The following is a 16,631-nucleotide window of genomic DNA, read 5'->3' as shown; positions in this document are numbered from 1 at the left end:
ATACTAAAGATGTTTGTATTAGTCAATAATCCTTTTCAATGAGGGTAGTGTGCAGTACATATACGGGTCCCATCTCAGCTAAAAGAAATTGTCAATACATTACTTGTTAGCAGTGTAAAGTCCCACGTTTAGTGAGGGGCCAAAATAACAGGAAAAAGACATTTGGTAAGGTAATTGGCCGAAAATTTATTTAAAGAGCAAAAGTGTACCCATTTCCCTTTCCCAAATGTACATACCAAAAAATATCAATATATAATAACTGAAAGCATACAATTTAAATAGCAAGTATTTCATTTACTTAATTAAATAGTGAGTTATTATATAAAAAAGTAGCATATTAATCATATTTTTAAACTAATTAAATAAATCTAATTAATATAATCCGTGACTTCATATTTTCTTCTTTGTATGTGTACGCATTATCTCATCTTTGGCATTAGCCTTAGATTTTAAAACTTGGAAATTACATGTTTTAATGAGGGCTGAAGCAAAAGTGACATTCCTCTAAAGAAAACAAAAAGAGGCAAAAGTGATATAACTACTAAAAGATCACTGTCCTGTGCTCGGGCAGTACAAACCACGTCAGCATGCAAAAAGTGGCAACTCTTTTCATTTCCCCTCCTAGCTAACGAAAAGTTCTTGACATAAGTTATGCAATTTACAGGTGTTGCTTGCTTGCAAAATGGAAAATGATTGACGCCATGCAACAAGAAATTGTAACTCAGAAAAGAAAACGAAGGAATTTTACAATAACAATGAGCTGTTGTCAATTTGTCATCCTTTGACAAGCTGGAGCAATGAAGCATTTCCACTGCAATATTCGTCTGCACTTCATCCTTAATCAATAATATGCGGCCAAGAAATTGCTTAACCTCATAATATTGCTTTGCACGGCCACCAACCCATCAGAAAAAGTTGATGTATTAATTCCACTTTATATGATTCAGCTGAAATAGAGGAAAAAGAATATCAACCCTAGATCTTACCGCATCTTCGGTTCTAGCAAGGCTTTCTCTTGTCAACTTTTAAGTGGATATTGAACCATTTCTTTTTCTTAGTTCTGTCCCTATTTGAAGGTTTCTTATCTCTCAATTGTCCATCTTCTTTGGTCTCCCTTAAGGGACCCTTACTCCTGCTCCTACTTGTACTCCGCTTCATTGGAGGAGCAATTGTGTATGAGGCATGTATTTCATTCCTTTGTTTAAGAAGCTCATCAATCTGCATAAACAAATATTAAGGATATTTAATATTAGAGACTATCAACACATTTCAACCTCATTCTTCATATGGCGCATAGGAACAAAATTATCACAGGTAACTCACCTCTTGCATTTCTTGTGCGTATCTACTTGTCATCTCTGTAAATTGTGCCAACACCTGTCAACAATCAGAGTAAAACTTAGCAAAAAAGAGGTAATATACTTTGATATACAGTGCTCAAGTTAAGTGCACACCTCTCTGTATTCAGTTTCAAACTTCGATATTTCTACCCTTTTTGCAAGAATCTGTGCTTCAACAGCTCTAAGATTTGCCTTTTCTTCTGTAAAGGATGCGGCAGAAAGAGCTTCCACTGAATAACTTGCACTCTTGAAAAAATTGTCACCTTGAAGGAAGAAAGAAGCCAGAATATAAATGTTACAATCAATTTCATCCAAATACATGATCAAGTACAGCAAACTGAAAAGAGCAAGAATGATTTTAGAACTGACCATAGACGGCAAAAATGTGGGTGCCAGCCTTCAGTTCAGTTATTTCACATGGCTGAAACCCATCCAGTTTTTTGAAGAAGGCAGCATCTGCATCCTTTGCAGCTGCAATCTGAAGCCACAAAAACAAAATGGAGAACAGTGAGCAAACTGAAAGATAAAAAATTCACAGCAAGCATTTTACCATCACTGGCTTACCGAGTTGACTGTCTGATCTAACCGATAAACAGGAAAACAAAGAAAATACATTCCAGCAGATGTCACTTTTCCAGTTTTAGAACTGTCTTCCTACATGCAAAAGTTGAAAAGTACAACAAAGGACAGTTAGATATGGAAAATCAATTTAATTATAAAAACAACAGAGTTAGAATTGACAAGCTAAACCTAGAAGCAGTCTTTTATCATATGACACTTGAACGCTTGTAGAATAGTTATCTTATGAGTCATAAAGATGTCATAAATTTAATGATAATGAAGTGGATAATTTGGGAGCAGAAAGAAAAGTCGAGCAGTGAATACGAGAACCAAGACCAAGAATTCTCTTATGTTTTGATGATGAAAGACCAGGGAAGAACCCGAGTTTTGATGATTTATAAACCAGATGTAAATCTGAGTAGAAAAATCTGTGCTGGACCGTCGCATTTCTTATAGAAGAGGAGAGGTAAATAAGTGTGCAGGAAAAACTCCTCCTCAGTATGGAGAGAGAAAAAGATAGAGCAACACATATAATAAGGAACTAAAACTATTAGATACAATATCCAGATACAATATCCAAAAGAAAAGTGAGCAAACAATTCCTGCAAAAAACAAAATCCTCATTGAATGGCAGACTTTTTACAGAACATATAACTGGGGGATTTAAAGGGCCGACACTTTAAAAAGGAAAAAGAAAATTCTATTTAGTGCTAAGAAGATGCCTAAACACCCTGAGTTAGCTGTCCTAACAAGTAACAGCACATGAAAAGGCCCTAAAATAAGTGAAAGTAACTGAATTGTGGGATTTTGATTTGAAAAAAAAAACACCTAAGAATCCACAAGTGCTTTGTACCTGTAGAGCAAGGCTGAGACCACCATTCTCTTCTTGATCAAAATACAACAACTGCAGAAAGGTAATCAACTAGTAAGACTCGTAGCCATTATGCATGAGCATAAAAGAGTCTCACAAGAGCAATATTTTAGTACATGGTATCAGGAACACAGCAAACTTTGATGTAGAAACCATTCGAGATGGAAAAAGGAAATGTTGGATATCTCAAAATTGGTTAGTGGAGAGCAAATAATGCAACAATGGCCAAAGATACGGGAAAGGCGGTTGAATTGGTATATTGATAAGATGCTCGTAACTACAAAGTTAAATATGCTCTTGTAATGCAAAGCCATTGAATACCCAAGCAATTGAAGAGAACAATGCATCATTTAGAATTATAACAAGCCTTAAAAACACAAAGTCTTATTTCCCTCTTTACAAGTAAGAATAATATGCAAAGGCAGAGTAGACATGTAAAGAAAAGTAAAATTAGAAGAAAACCTGCGATAAATCCAATCAATACTACAGATAAAGTACAAAAGCAGAAGGCCTCCTAAATGTAGCTTTGTATTAAATTAGTGTATCTCACAAGCTGGATATCAAGTTAGCTTACTTCCCTGTTCTGATCAAATGTAGCATATAATGCAATAAACAAGTGTGAGACCAAAGACATTGAAGAAGTACCAACATTACTTTAGATAGTGTCTACTTTCTACCCAAAAATGATAATACTTGCAACCCATGTCTTGTATATGGTTAGATCCCTCAAAGATACTAAAATCCCTTGTTCTAAAAGAATGTAATATTTAGCATGCAAAAGATAGGAAGTCATCGAAGTTTGAACATATTCAACTGGCATTGTGGCAGCAGTTCTAATAATATGCTAGGACCAGAGGTTTATAATTTTACACAAACCTTGAACTTGCTCTTGTCAGATGATTGCACTCGACAGACAAATCCAGCTCTTGCTTCCTCCTCTGTTATTGTGACAGAATAGAAGTGAGCACATTGCTTTTCAACCTGCTTGAAAATGTAAAGTTACCAATGAGCCCTAGCACATTACTAAAAAAGATACTTGACAGGAATATCAATTCCTAACCTTCCTAGAAATATGCTGGCCGACCAGAAGTGGACGAATAGAGACCACGCCATTAAGTGCCTCCTCTAAGACAGTTGCTGATACAGTGGTCTTAATTGGCACGCCAAGTTTACTAATATATAACCAATAGTATAACCCCACAAATCAGCATATGTACTAAAAATAGGAACTGTTTATAGAGGGAGAGAGTGCGCATGAGATTGAAGGAAACAGCAAAAATTCATGATAAAACCTACCTAAAAAGTGCTGCAAACATAGTGTTCACAGTGCCCAAGCTCGACAGATCTAACTCTAATTCTTGACTTTCTGATTCAACAGCCTGATAACAGCATAAAGATCATGCTTAGGACTAAACTGCCATAGCAAAACATGGAATTGAGAAAGTACACAAATGAGCTTCCAATCATCTAAAAAGCTTGAATGCTAGTCATTTGCCTGGATACTCACCTCAAAACCAGCTGAGTCATACTGGCGTCGTTTGTCCGGATCAGACAAGATATTATAAGAAAATGTAACTTCTTTGAACATATCAGCTGCTTCAGGATCATTTGCATTCTTGTCAGGATGGTACCTGAAAAAGTACAATTTAAGAGAATTTAATCCTTACTTAGCACAAGGACAACATTAATAATGGAAAAGAAATAAACTGGAATAAAATATATAACAAGTCTCTCTTGCTCCATTCGATTGCATGCAGGATACTTCACTTCAAATCAAACCAACGCTCTAAAAGAGTTTATGACCTTGTTTTTCCTTTTGACCCCTTTCAATGAATAATATTCAACATATAATGTTATCTTCAATCACATTGTCTATGAAACTAAAGGTTCCAGCTTAGCATGATACATCATCTATAACCCCATTAAGCTGAAGCTACAAGGAAATTGAATATCCTATCAATACTAGTAATATATTGTTGCACTGAAATTTGCAAAGGTTGACGAGGTTAAGAACACAAGCACCTATATCTTAAAAAAAACTAGGTAGAAAAGGTTATAGGGCTCCCCATCAAAATATACTAATCTAACATCATAATCCCTGGCTCCATTTGAAAATCTCAGATCACCGGTTCAACAATTATACTGTCTAGCCATCTACCCTATTTATCCTCGATACACCAATTGAGTGAAATGGAGCTAAAAGTTTTACTTCTTAGTTCTCTAAATAAGTCAAATCTTAAATTTTCAATAAAAGAAATTCTTAAGTGAAATACAGCAACTAAATTAACAAAATTGTAAAGCTAACAACTCTTCTTCCTTTTTTTTTTTTTTTTTTCTTGCAAAATTCTAAATAGCTTCTACCAAACAAACAAATATTTTACTTCAATTTTCACAACAATTCATTCAATAACAAGCACTAAAACATTTTGTTTCATTAAATTTATTTTCAGAGTTAATAAAAAGTTAAAACACACTTGAGAGCCATTTTACGGTAGGCGGTCTTGATTTCCTGGTCAGTGGAGTTTCTGGAGACGCCAAGAACCTCGTATGGGTCCCGCCGGAGCTGCTGTCTCTCATCGTCGTTCTCCGACCTCGACCGCCGTGCCGGCATTTCCAAATCAACCGCTTATATTTGAAATTCAAAAAAATTCAAATAAATTTTCCAGAAAAAAAAAAAAACTAAAAATCTCTATGTCTCAACATTTCTCTCTTTTCTCAGAAAATTGATATTGATTTAAGAGAAAGTTTTATTTGGAAAAAAAAAAAAGCGAGGAGAGAGAAACCCTAGAGAGAGAAAGACTCCAAGGGACCTCTCCTGAGCTGGAGCTTTTGAGAGAGAAAGATAGAGACAAATGAACGATAAAATTGGAGGGGAAATTAGGTGTTAATTCTTTTTATTTTTTTGTTATTTTATTTTGTACTCTTCTCTAATAAATTCAAACAACGGATATGCTTTTTGATAAATAGCGCCGTTGTGCGTAATTCGCACGCGTGTACTGCGCTTTGCTTTGAGGTAATTTTCTTTTGTTTTAATGTTTTTATATTCCTGTGCGTCATACCTTTCTTGCTCTTTGTAGTGTATGTTAAGACTTTGTTTGGTTGTGCAAATGAATTGTATTTTTATTCTCTATGGAAAAGAAGAATGTGTTTAAATTTGTAAAATTTGCTATTATATAATTAAAAGGTCTTGGCTCAAGTTTCATCACTTTTTAAAAGAAAATTTTAAAGGATTAGGAATAGTAGGTGGTCGTACAATAGCTCTTTTGTGAATTTAATCCTAGGGTTAACTTAGAAAAAGACCGGTATTAATAATGTCTCACTTTTTATATATTTATTATATAAAAAATTTCTCAAACAGCAAAATAGATAACAAATTATAAATAGATTTAATAGTATTTGTTTAATTATAAAATTAGATAATATATTTAAGATATTACTATTAAGCCACGTTTTTTAATTTTTTATTTAATCATAAAAAATGAGATATCTTTTTTTTATATTCCTATTATGAAATATATATTTACATGTGAGGAAATGAGATTATAAAGAAAAGAATATGAATTTACTAAAATAAAATAAATTGGAAAATATATTTTTTAATCAATTTGTCAAATGACAAATTATATTTTATCTTTCCTTTTATAAGATGACATCACAGATCGCAGACAAACAGAGAACGATTGAGGGCACGCGAATCTGGCGCGTGGAATAGATAAGTGCCGCAAGCAGTGGTCGGGTTTTCGGCACGCGGGGGGGTGGAGATAAGGAGAGTGTAACTAATCTAAAATGAAGTTAGAAATAAACGAGTGGAGAGGGTTTGAATTTGGTAGACCCAATAAAAAAAAAAAAAAAAAGTGGGAAAAAAGCATAGATGATAGAGAGAAAAGAAAGGAAGTGTTCGATTGGCGTAATCAAAGCTGAAAAGGTCATGAAATTTTATTGAAAGAAATAGCAATCAATGCTTGGTATTAATTTTTCATCATCAGATAATCATGACTTTTCATTTTTCTTTTGTTTCTCTATTATATATTGATTATTTTTTCATTGAATATTTAAAATCTAATTGACCATTTTTAAGATTGAATTAATTGTTCAATTAAAATCAAATATTTATAAAGGGTCCTTCTTTTACCATTGCCATTAAAAATATGTTAATATCAATTAATACAAAATGAAAGATATTAAAATGGTCTCATATAAATAATTGAAGGTTTGTCTACATCTTGGTTTTGCCGACAATGATCAAAAATTGCAATCAAATTCATAAGTTTAGTTTCATTGTGCCTATAAGAATTAAATGACATGGCGTAATAATACCCTTTTGGACCATCATCATAAATCAAAAACAGAAAGGGCACAGCTTTGCTGTCAAATATATGATGATACTCGGGCCTAATTAACTTCTTTTTTAAGATGTAGAATTCTTTTGAGTTCAAATCTCATTTTTATTGACATTATTCATAATAAAAATTAATTCCATCGGAAACCGCCTCTCCTCTTTTATTCTTTTTTCTATTAAGATTTTATTTTTTTGGAGTGGTGGTCTTTTTCTTTTAATTTTATTATTAATTAATTTTAATGAATAAATATTAATAATTTTTTAAGAGCGGAAGTTTTTTTAAAAAAAAATTATAAAAATTTTATAATTCTCCATTATGTAGGTGTTGAGTTACTTTTCTATGAAAATGGTGAAAAGAAAAAAATATAAATCTGACCTTTAAATAATTAAGCTCGTTAAAAAATGTGATATATTGCTCAGCCCAATCATATAATATGTTCTTCACATAATATCTATCCAATAAAAAGTATATAACCAGGTTCCAACTCTGATAGACCAATAAGCTGCCTCGAGCGTTTTGCTGTTTTTGTTTGTCTCTTCCATTTAGCATTGTCATGTAATGTTGTTTATGTGAGCTATGGAAAATGACAATGATTTCAAAAGACTTAACTAATATTTTCTTTTAATACCGAAAAGACCAAAAAACGAATGTTTCATAGTATTATATCTGCCACTTGGGTAAGTTCAGCTCAATTTATAGGTGTTAAATGATAGAAAAATCAATGCTTGCACAGTGTGGAGCCCTTATTGAGTGTTTACTAAAAGTGTTTCTCATTATTGAGATCAATTTTTTATTAGCAAGTAGAAAAATATATAATATTTGCCGAAATTCATAAAATAAAAATTTAAAACTTTTGAAATATGTTGAAATCAATTTATCTAAAAATTATAAAAATAAGAGAATTTTCGACAAATAAAGAAAAGCTGAAAAGTGATTCTGTTTTTGTTGGGTACTACTTTACATTTGGCATTATATACATATGTATGTATACATCAGGAGTTGAGTAAAAATTAGTGAACTAATTCAGTGCTAATATAGTATTCGTGTGATGTCAACATTATAATTGGGTGCAGATTATGATTAAATTGGTGGTAATTTTATGTGATATTCGGTTGAAACAAGCTTAAAATAAGAATGTGCTCAACAATGTTGTATGGTAATATTCGTAGATGATGGGGCATCATCTTTCAAACAAAGTCACAAGTCATTGTCGAGGATGAAGAGATCGATAAGGAGAATCATTATCCACCAACAACTATATACGCAAAGACTGGAATTTGCTGCATTTATATTATTGAAGTGTGCTCTAAGAATCAACTCATCATCAAAACGACAATCACAATACTGTCTCAAGATTGTCCGAATCCCACCAATTGGGACACATTTTCATCATCACTGAGGTTTTTTTTAAGGGTTTGGTTTGAGCAAAAGACAATATTATAATTTAAGGCATAAATTAATTTATAGATTAATATATTTTCACTTTAAATTCAATGATTTATTTTGTCATTTTAATACAATTTGAATATAATTATTAATAAATAAAGGTCAAATTGTATAACATCATTAATAAATATTATCGTGGCAGTTGGAAGAATAATGACTATTGTGTAATACGTTAAAATTTCTTAATATTATGGTACAATTTGATTGTTATTTGCTAACGGTTATATTCACACAGGATTAAAAAAATAAAAAAATAATTACATATCTTAAAATAAAAAATACATTAAAAACATAAAATAATTTAATACATTTTTTCCATTATTTATAGCCTCTCAGCTTTGCCATCAATTTGTAACTTTAAACCTTAAGATACTTTTTGATAAATAAGCATTAGACCCACATATGTTTTCATATTTTCCTTTGGCCCCTCTCGTACGTGTATCTATTTATTAAAACTTTAATACCTCAAAATTTACAGTTTTTTAATCTCTGGCCTTGTTGCCATCTTCCTTTCCTCCTCAACTTCCTTCACTTCATGGAAATTTTATCCTTTGGCCTCTCTTGTTTTACCTTCCCAAATATGGATCTTACAAACAAATGTTGTCTCTGGTCAAATCATTGAAGAAAAGTTTGGCCAATAATTATAACTTTAATGGGATTCGCTTAAAGAGAATGGCAAGATTTTTTTCTCTTCTTTTTGGTAATACTTAAAAAGTAAGGTAAGGATTATATTTATCCGTCTAAAATTCATTTAAGAAAAATAAAAATTTAGATCTGTAATTAAATCGAATTTAAATTGAAAAAAAAGAGGGTCTGCTTGAGATAATTTATTTGGAGAGTCACCCGGTAAATCCAGCAGAATATATAACATAATAACTTTTTAGGTATGAGCTGAGGTTGATTAAAAAATTTAATTGAAATAATTCAATAGGGTTGGACTGGGCCTACTCAGGTAGAGGCTTGATTCTGGCCCGATTTTTTATCAGGTGTAGGTGAGACACGTGGGGCACAGCAAAAAGATGATGAGCAATTTGATCGAGTTCATTTTTTGTTTTCTAGTCTTGAAATGATTTTAGGCCTTTTATAGTTCAGACAGTGTTTTCTACCTTAAAAGCTCGGACAAACAATTGACCCAACACCAACCAGTGTTGACTAGGATCTCAGATTTCTGGATATATCATCAAACGGCCATCAGTTCACTCTTGCAGCAGCCGCGACAGTTAGGTGTTGGTATTAAAAGAAGGGGAGAAATGTTTCAAGAATCTGAGAGATAAATGACCCCAAATGATCTTGAAATCCAAATATCCGATTTCTTTTTTCTATCAATACATAAATGTTAGGCCCAGCTAAAGTGTTGTGGGTTTTAAATACATTCGATTGTGTATCTTTTCTCGGGAGATATATCGACGCTCTCTGTCTTTCAGCAATCCGATTTTTATTATAAACATTTTCTTTTAATTTTAAAAAATAAAAATAAATTTTTTAATTCATAAATTATATATATAAATTTAACTAATAACATAATTAATAATATAAATCAAATAGAATGACATTAAATTTCTCTAGTTAATAAATCTTTTCAATATTTTAGTAAATTCTGTAATTAACATACGTCAATAAAATTAGATAATTAAATATTAAAAATTTAACTGACCCATCTCAAAATCTTAACTAAACACCTTTTTAAAAACTTAACTAATATATGTATAAATTATCAGTATACAAAGAAAAAGCCTAATGATAACTTAAATACCCAATAAGCAATATGCAACAACTATTGCTTTTGGGCTTAAGACTCTATTTTTTTACTAGGTAAAATTTTATTTTTATAACAAGTGTAAAAAGATAGTTACTTTTATTTTGTGCAGTGAATAAAAAAAATAAAATCTAATGACTTCTACCACATTGTTTAGAGTAATGTTTAAGCTTTTAGGAATAAAAGTAAATAATTGAGCATCTTTTCTAATTGAAATAAATAACAATTCTCATATTTTAATGCTACAAATGGTAACCAAATGGGAAGATATAAGCAATCACGAATAGCCCCAAATGTTGTTGTAACATTGAACAAGAAAATATCCTCACATAGCTAAGCATTTTAATATAATATTACGTTAATTGCACCGTATAAAGTAGTTAACTCATTTGATATACTCTAATGCATATATATATATATTATAGTCCACAGTTTAATATGTTTTTACATTCTAATGTTACTTCTATAGAACTTATTTACATAAGGAATTAATATTTTGTTGGTGGAGGCAGCACGCCAGGAGGATTCATTCAACTACTAAAAATTGATTATGCTGATTAATACGCTTCATGCTATCATTATTATTATTATTATTTTCTTCACTTATATAATTTTCAAAAAAGACAGAAAAAACAAACAAAAACCTTAGATTCATTAGAGCAATTCTGTGGAACATACAAATTATAAAGAGTAACATGGTTTTAAAATCCATGCAACATGGACATAAATAATTATATAATACTTGTATATCGTTATTGTTAATCTATTACGACGGGACAAAATTTAATAATTGTTGTTCTTTTCTTTATTCATTAATAAATTATTTATATACATTGTTTGCTTATGCATCGAGTCATTGACCTGTCTAAGTACGAAGAATGTTGAAAAAGAAAAAAAAGGTTAGTATAATATTTAATCAATGGATCTTTCTGTTTGTTCCCATGTGTTAAATTTGGAAATAAGGATTTCATTTTGAGATTTTTAATGTGCAAATATAATAAAAGTTTGGTTTTTCAACTGTAGGAATTAGTCTCTCATTGCAAGTAATCTTCTGTTTTCTTTAAGCAACTTAGAAATTATTAATAAAAAAAGTCCATCTTTTTCATTAATAAGTTATTGATAAGGTCGTTTTTCTTTTTACATTTATTTTAAAGCTCCTGCTGAGATTATTATTTTTTTATGTGATATTCTTGAGGTGATTTTATTTGTAAAATGCTATTAACTTCATATTTCTGTCGAATGTTCAGACATATTTAACTGATATAATTTTTTTTTAAAAAAGAAACATAAAAAAAAATGTGAAATTATCTATGTGCATGTTAATTAATCATGTTTAAATTATACTTAAAAATATAATTAATCTATAAACATAGTGGAAAACCAATCTATATATCTCGGCAGATAATCCAATCTTTCCAGAAAAACCATTCACAACACAGAGAAGAATCATTCAAACTAGAGAAAATGAGAAAAGAAAAGAAAATCCAGTAATTTTTATTTTTAATTAAACAAATAAAAGTATTCACATGAGCAGGTTAAGCAATAAATAATTGATTAACGAGTCATGAAACACTCTTTTAAGATTGTAATTTAATAATAATGATATAGAAAAGTTCCAATTAGAAAAGGATAATAATATTCTTTAGGTTATAGAAGGTCGGTCCAACATAATCCAATTAAAAATGAAAAGGTCAAAACTCGAATCTTGATTAGTAAAATTAGATTAGGGAGTTAGTTGGATTGCACTTTGGAAAAAATAAAAACCTAAGTGGCTGACACATGCAACATTATTAACCCATAATTCGAATTATTTATGTAAGGTTCTGTAAATTTAAGTCATATATTGGGAAGTCCATTATCAATAGAAAGTGGAAATGCTTTTAATTAAATCTTTCGAGACCTGAAAAATATTCCATTAGATTAATTATACCCATTGCAACAATTTAGATCAGTCTAATCGTGCAATAAAGAGTATACAATGCCCAAATCCATTATTCTATTTTGTTAGAAGATTATGTTATAATTAATTCGCTCTCCATGTGTCACGCTGATTAGTTTTAATTATAATTATTTTAATAAACTTAATTTTATTTATTCTCACTTTTATAATTGAAACAGATTTCTTTTATGAGTTTAGTTTTTATAATTGAAAATTCGTGTAGAAAATATTGATAATTTAAAATAAATTAACAAAAAATCTCTTGATCTAAGAAAACTTTATATTTTATAATTATATAAATTTTATTAAAATTAAATTAGATTTTTTTATATATAAACAGAAGTTAGTTTTAATTATGACATGTCTATAAATTGCCACATGTCGATACAACTCTTAGATAAACTTTTACCTATAATTTAGAATGTATACTTTTAAATTATTGCTGATTTTTCTTATAAGATATGATTATTAGTGTATTAGTTATAGCTATATAAATTAATATTAATATATTATTAATATAAACGCAACCTCCTATTTCTTAAAAGAAAAAAAAAACAAACTTTTACTAGTTAGAAAATAATATTTACCATGTAAAGATAAATTTTTAATAAATCATTGAAGTCTAATTTATTTATTTTTTAGGATAAAAAATAATTGTCTAATTAAGATATTAGTCATGCATTTACTGTATAAAAATTATTTATAATAAATTGTTGAAAGCAGTAAGAAGGAAAGCATGCTCCCAGACACTGCCTGTGCAAAACTACTTATTACAGGCCCTAGGGAAAGGGAGCAACCATCCCTGTGACAGGAAAATGCCGCTCCAACCTTTCCCAGAGATACCAAGGCAACCAAATAGATTAGGCTACTGATGTATATGTGTATATAAATACCAGCACAATCAAATTATAAAGATTAAAATAAATAATATTCATAATACAACCAATTCATCATCTCTAAATTTTTACATGGTATCAGAGCAGGTTTTAACCTGAACTCATCATTTACCCATTTTTTCTTCCCCTTTTTCCACCCAGCCATGTCTCAATACGATAAATTAACCAACATTATACTAAAAAGAAATTCCAACTATTTTGAATGGTCGAAATCAGTGTATATTGGCCTCAGCGGCAGAAGAAAGCTGGGGTTCATCACTAGGACCAAGCAAAAACCAAAATCAGAAAGGCCAGAGGCCCCAACAGAGGAAGAGTTAGAAAAAATGGAGGAGTAGCAAACGACTGACCATTTGGCCATGTCGATGATCACCAACACCATGGAAACACAAATTTCCCAACTCTGCATTTTAATGGAGTCATCAAAGCTATCTGGAAAAAAATGAAGGGCCTATACGACCATCAACAGAGCTATGCTCACATATTCAGACTCAAACATATATTATCACAAATCACACAGGGAACAAAAAGTTCCTCAGAATACGCAACAGAAATTCTAACGAGATGGGAAGAGTTACAGAATTACCTCCCGCCGTCAAACAACCCAGAAGAAATATAGAGGAGAGCATAGCAGGATCTCGTTTATACCTACCTGGGAGGTCTGGACACAAGCTACGAAGGCTTGAGATCACAGATCCTCATATCATCTGAGCTTCCCAAAATAGACACTGTAATAGTGAATATTCAGTGTGAGGAAATAAGAAGAAGCACCATGAACTTAATCCTTGACATCGCAGACAACCGAGCCTACACCTTTCGACGAGAACAAGGCCGTCAGAAGGGAGGACCGAGCGCCATCGAACGATGTGATCACTGCAAGAAGCAGGGCCACCATCGTGATAGCTGCTGGCACCTCTATCCTTAGCTAAGGCCATCTCGGGAGTGGGAGGGCTCTGAAGGCATGAAGAAAAGGGGGAGAGAAGAGAAAAGGGTTAACGGCCAAAAAAGAGAAAACCCTAGAGAAGGGCTGAATGCAGTACACAGTGGAAGCCGGGCAAAAATATATAACGGGGTAGGGTTAGTAAGAAAAGGGTCGGGTGTTTATACCGGGCCAGAAAGTTATGAGCAAACCCGACCCGCCTTTACAGCAAACCGACCCTACTCCGACCCATCTGACCAGACTCGTTTTCAGCAGGCCCCAATTCTGACCCGACCCAACTCAGCCATGGATCCGACCTGACAGTATCATTCCAACTCAACCAATTACTGTCTCAAATTCAAGCTTTGGTTCAACACCAACAACCCAGTGGGTCAAGTTCGGTATCTAATTTTTTTAATTCTGTATCAAAATATTTTAAAAAATGCCACAATGATTAGATTATTGATTCCCGTGCCTCTGATCACATGACATGGGACTCAATGAAATTGTAAAATTTCTATCCCGCTGAAAATTCTCAAAATATGACAGTCGCCAATGGGCACACAACTCCAATTCAAGGTGGTGGCACCATTACATTACTCAACAAACCTTTAAAAAATGTCTTGCTTCTCCCTGACTTCAAATCTAATTTATTATTAGTTGGTCAAATCACTAATGATTTAAATTGCAATGTTATTTTTTCATCATCTTCAGTAATATTTTAGGATCGAACTACAGGGAAGATGATTGGTGAAGGATACTATGACAATGGTCTATACTATCTCAAGGACTCCACCAATCATTGTTTTATGTCCACAGGAACTGTCAATCAAGGCATGCTAATGCACTTGCGTTTTGAGCATTTATCCGACCCTGTCTTAAATAAATTATTTTGTTACAATTTAAATTTCAGTCATTGTGATACTTGCAAATTTTCTAAAGACACTCCTCTTCCTTTCTCTCTCTCCTTTCGTATGTCTGCAAAAAGATTTGAATCTATTCAGTTTGATGTTTGGGGACCTGCTCCTGTTACATCTTATAATCATTTCCGATATTTTATCACCTTTATTGATGATTATATTCGTACCACCTGGGTCTATTTATTAAAAGGAAAAAATGAAGTCTTTACGTGTTTTCAAGAATTTTTTAACTTTATCAAAACTCAATATGCCGAAAGCATCAAAGTTTCGTTCTGACAATGGTACAAAATATATAAACCAAACCTTAGCCGCCTTTTTAAAAAAAGAAGGGATCCTTCATCAAACTACATGTATTAATACCCCAGAACAAAATGGGGTTTCTAAAAAGAAAAATAGACATCTTTTTGAAGTTACGCGCACACTACTTTTTCAACATAATGTACCCTCTACCTTCTGGTCTGATGCTCTCCTTACTTCCACACAGTGCCAAATTAAAAAATCTCAGTACATTAGAAATTCTCAAAGGCAGAAAAATAGAGTTAGGACACATTCGAATTTCTGGTTGCACCGCCTTTGTTCATATTAAGAGACTTTATAAATTTGATAAAAGCTCCACCAAAACCATATTTTTAGGTTACTCCATGGAAAAAAGGGGTACAAATGCTATGATCCCCTTACACATAAAACTTATGTTTCTAGGGATGTGTCATTTCTCGAGCATGAACCCTATTACCCTCAGCCTGACCATCATAGTACTACCCCTCATCACACTTATGGGCCACACACACCACTATTTCTGCATAACCCTATTTTTTCTTATGACAGCAGGCCCAATCAGGACAATCAGTTAGAGGGGGAGTCACATCCCACCTTAAGGACAATTCCTTCAGGGGGAGAGAATATCATAAGCAGCGAAGCTCCTCATGAAGAAATTGCCTTAAGAAGATCCACTCGAACCATCAGGCTTCCCATCAGGTTAAGGGATTATGTATCACATAAGGTATCGTACCTAATTCACAAATTCATTACTTACGATCACATATCACATCAATATCAAGCCTACCTAGGAAAAATCACGGCACACATAGAACCCGCATCTTTCTATGACGCAAACACTAACCTAAAATGGTATAAGGCCATGGAGGAAGAACTATTTGCCTTAGAAAAAATAACACTTGGAAAATTGTTTCCCTACCACCCAATAAAAAAACTGTAGGGTGTAAATGGGTATACAAAATTAAATTCAATTGTGATGGATCGATCAAACGATATAAGGCCAGATTAGTAGCCAAAGGGTTTACACAAATCTATGGCGTCGATTACCAAGAAACCTTTGCACCGGTAGCAAAAATGAACATTGTTCGTATTTTATTATCTGTTGCCACTAACTCAGGATGGAGTCTATTTCAAATGGACATTAAAAATACTTTCTCCAAGGGACTCTAGAAGAAGAAGTCTATATGACTCTTCCTCCAGGCCACAAGTCCACATCAGACCCATCATTGGTATGTAAGCTAAACAAGGCAATTTATGGCCTAAAACAATCTTCAAGAGCATGGTATGCCAAGCTAAGCTTTTTTCTTCTAAATATTAATTTCAGTAAATGTGCTTTAGATTCCTCTATGTTTGTAAAACACAATCACACA

At 32.2% G+C, this 16,631-nt stretch overlaps 1 protein-coding gene across 1 annotated transcript; it reads right to left on the bottom strand.

The window, feature by feature from the left end:
- Positions 1-505: 505 nt before the first annotated feature.
- LOC8270381 (chaperone protein dnaJ 16) lies at positions 506-5,637 on the bottom strand. The gene is made up of 11 exons (XM_002520169.4): positions 5,247-5,637; positions 4,280-4,403; positions 4,069-4,151; positions 3,833-3,944; positions 3,649-3,753; positions 2,755-2,805; positions 1,905-1,994; positions 1,710-1,818; positions 1,455-1,603; positions 1,324-1,377; positions 506-1,218 (listed from the first exon to the last, which is right to left on the bottom strand). Exons 1-11 carry the CDS (start codon positions 5,381-5,383, stop codon positions 1,000-1,002), a joined length of 1,233 nt encoding a protein of 410 aa, XP_002520215.2. The 5' UTR covers positions 5,384-5,637; the 3' UTR covers positions 506-999.
- Positions 5,638-16,631: the final 10,994 nt, after the last annotated feature.

This window comes from Ricinus communis, chromosome 1, assembly GCF_019578655.1.
Source record: "Ricinus communis isolate WT05 ecotype wild-type chromosome 1, ASM1957865v1, whole genome shotgun sequence".
Taxonomy (NCBI): Eukaryota; Viridiplantae; Streptophyta; class Magnoliopsida; order Malpighiales; family Euphorbiaceae; genus Ricinus; species Ricinus communis.
The sequence above is the reverse complement of the archived record's forward strand: the minus strand, read 5'-3'. Positions and strand labels throughout refer to the sequence as shown.

Coding starts and splice junctions, on each gene's coding strand:
- LOC8270381 (XM_002520169.4), bottom strand. CDS start 5,383: ATGCCGGCACGGCGGTCGAGGTCGGAGAACGACGATGAGAGACAGCAG. Junction 1,604..1,709: donor CCACATTTTTGCCGTCTATG/GTCAGTTCTAAA, acceptor TCTTCCTTCAAG/GTGACAATTTTTTCAAGAGT. Junction 1,219..1,323: donor ACGCACAAGAAATGCAAGAG/GTGAGTTACCTG, acceptor TTGTTTATGCAG/ATTGATGAGCTTCTTAAACA.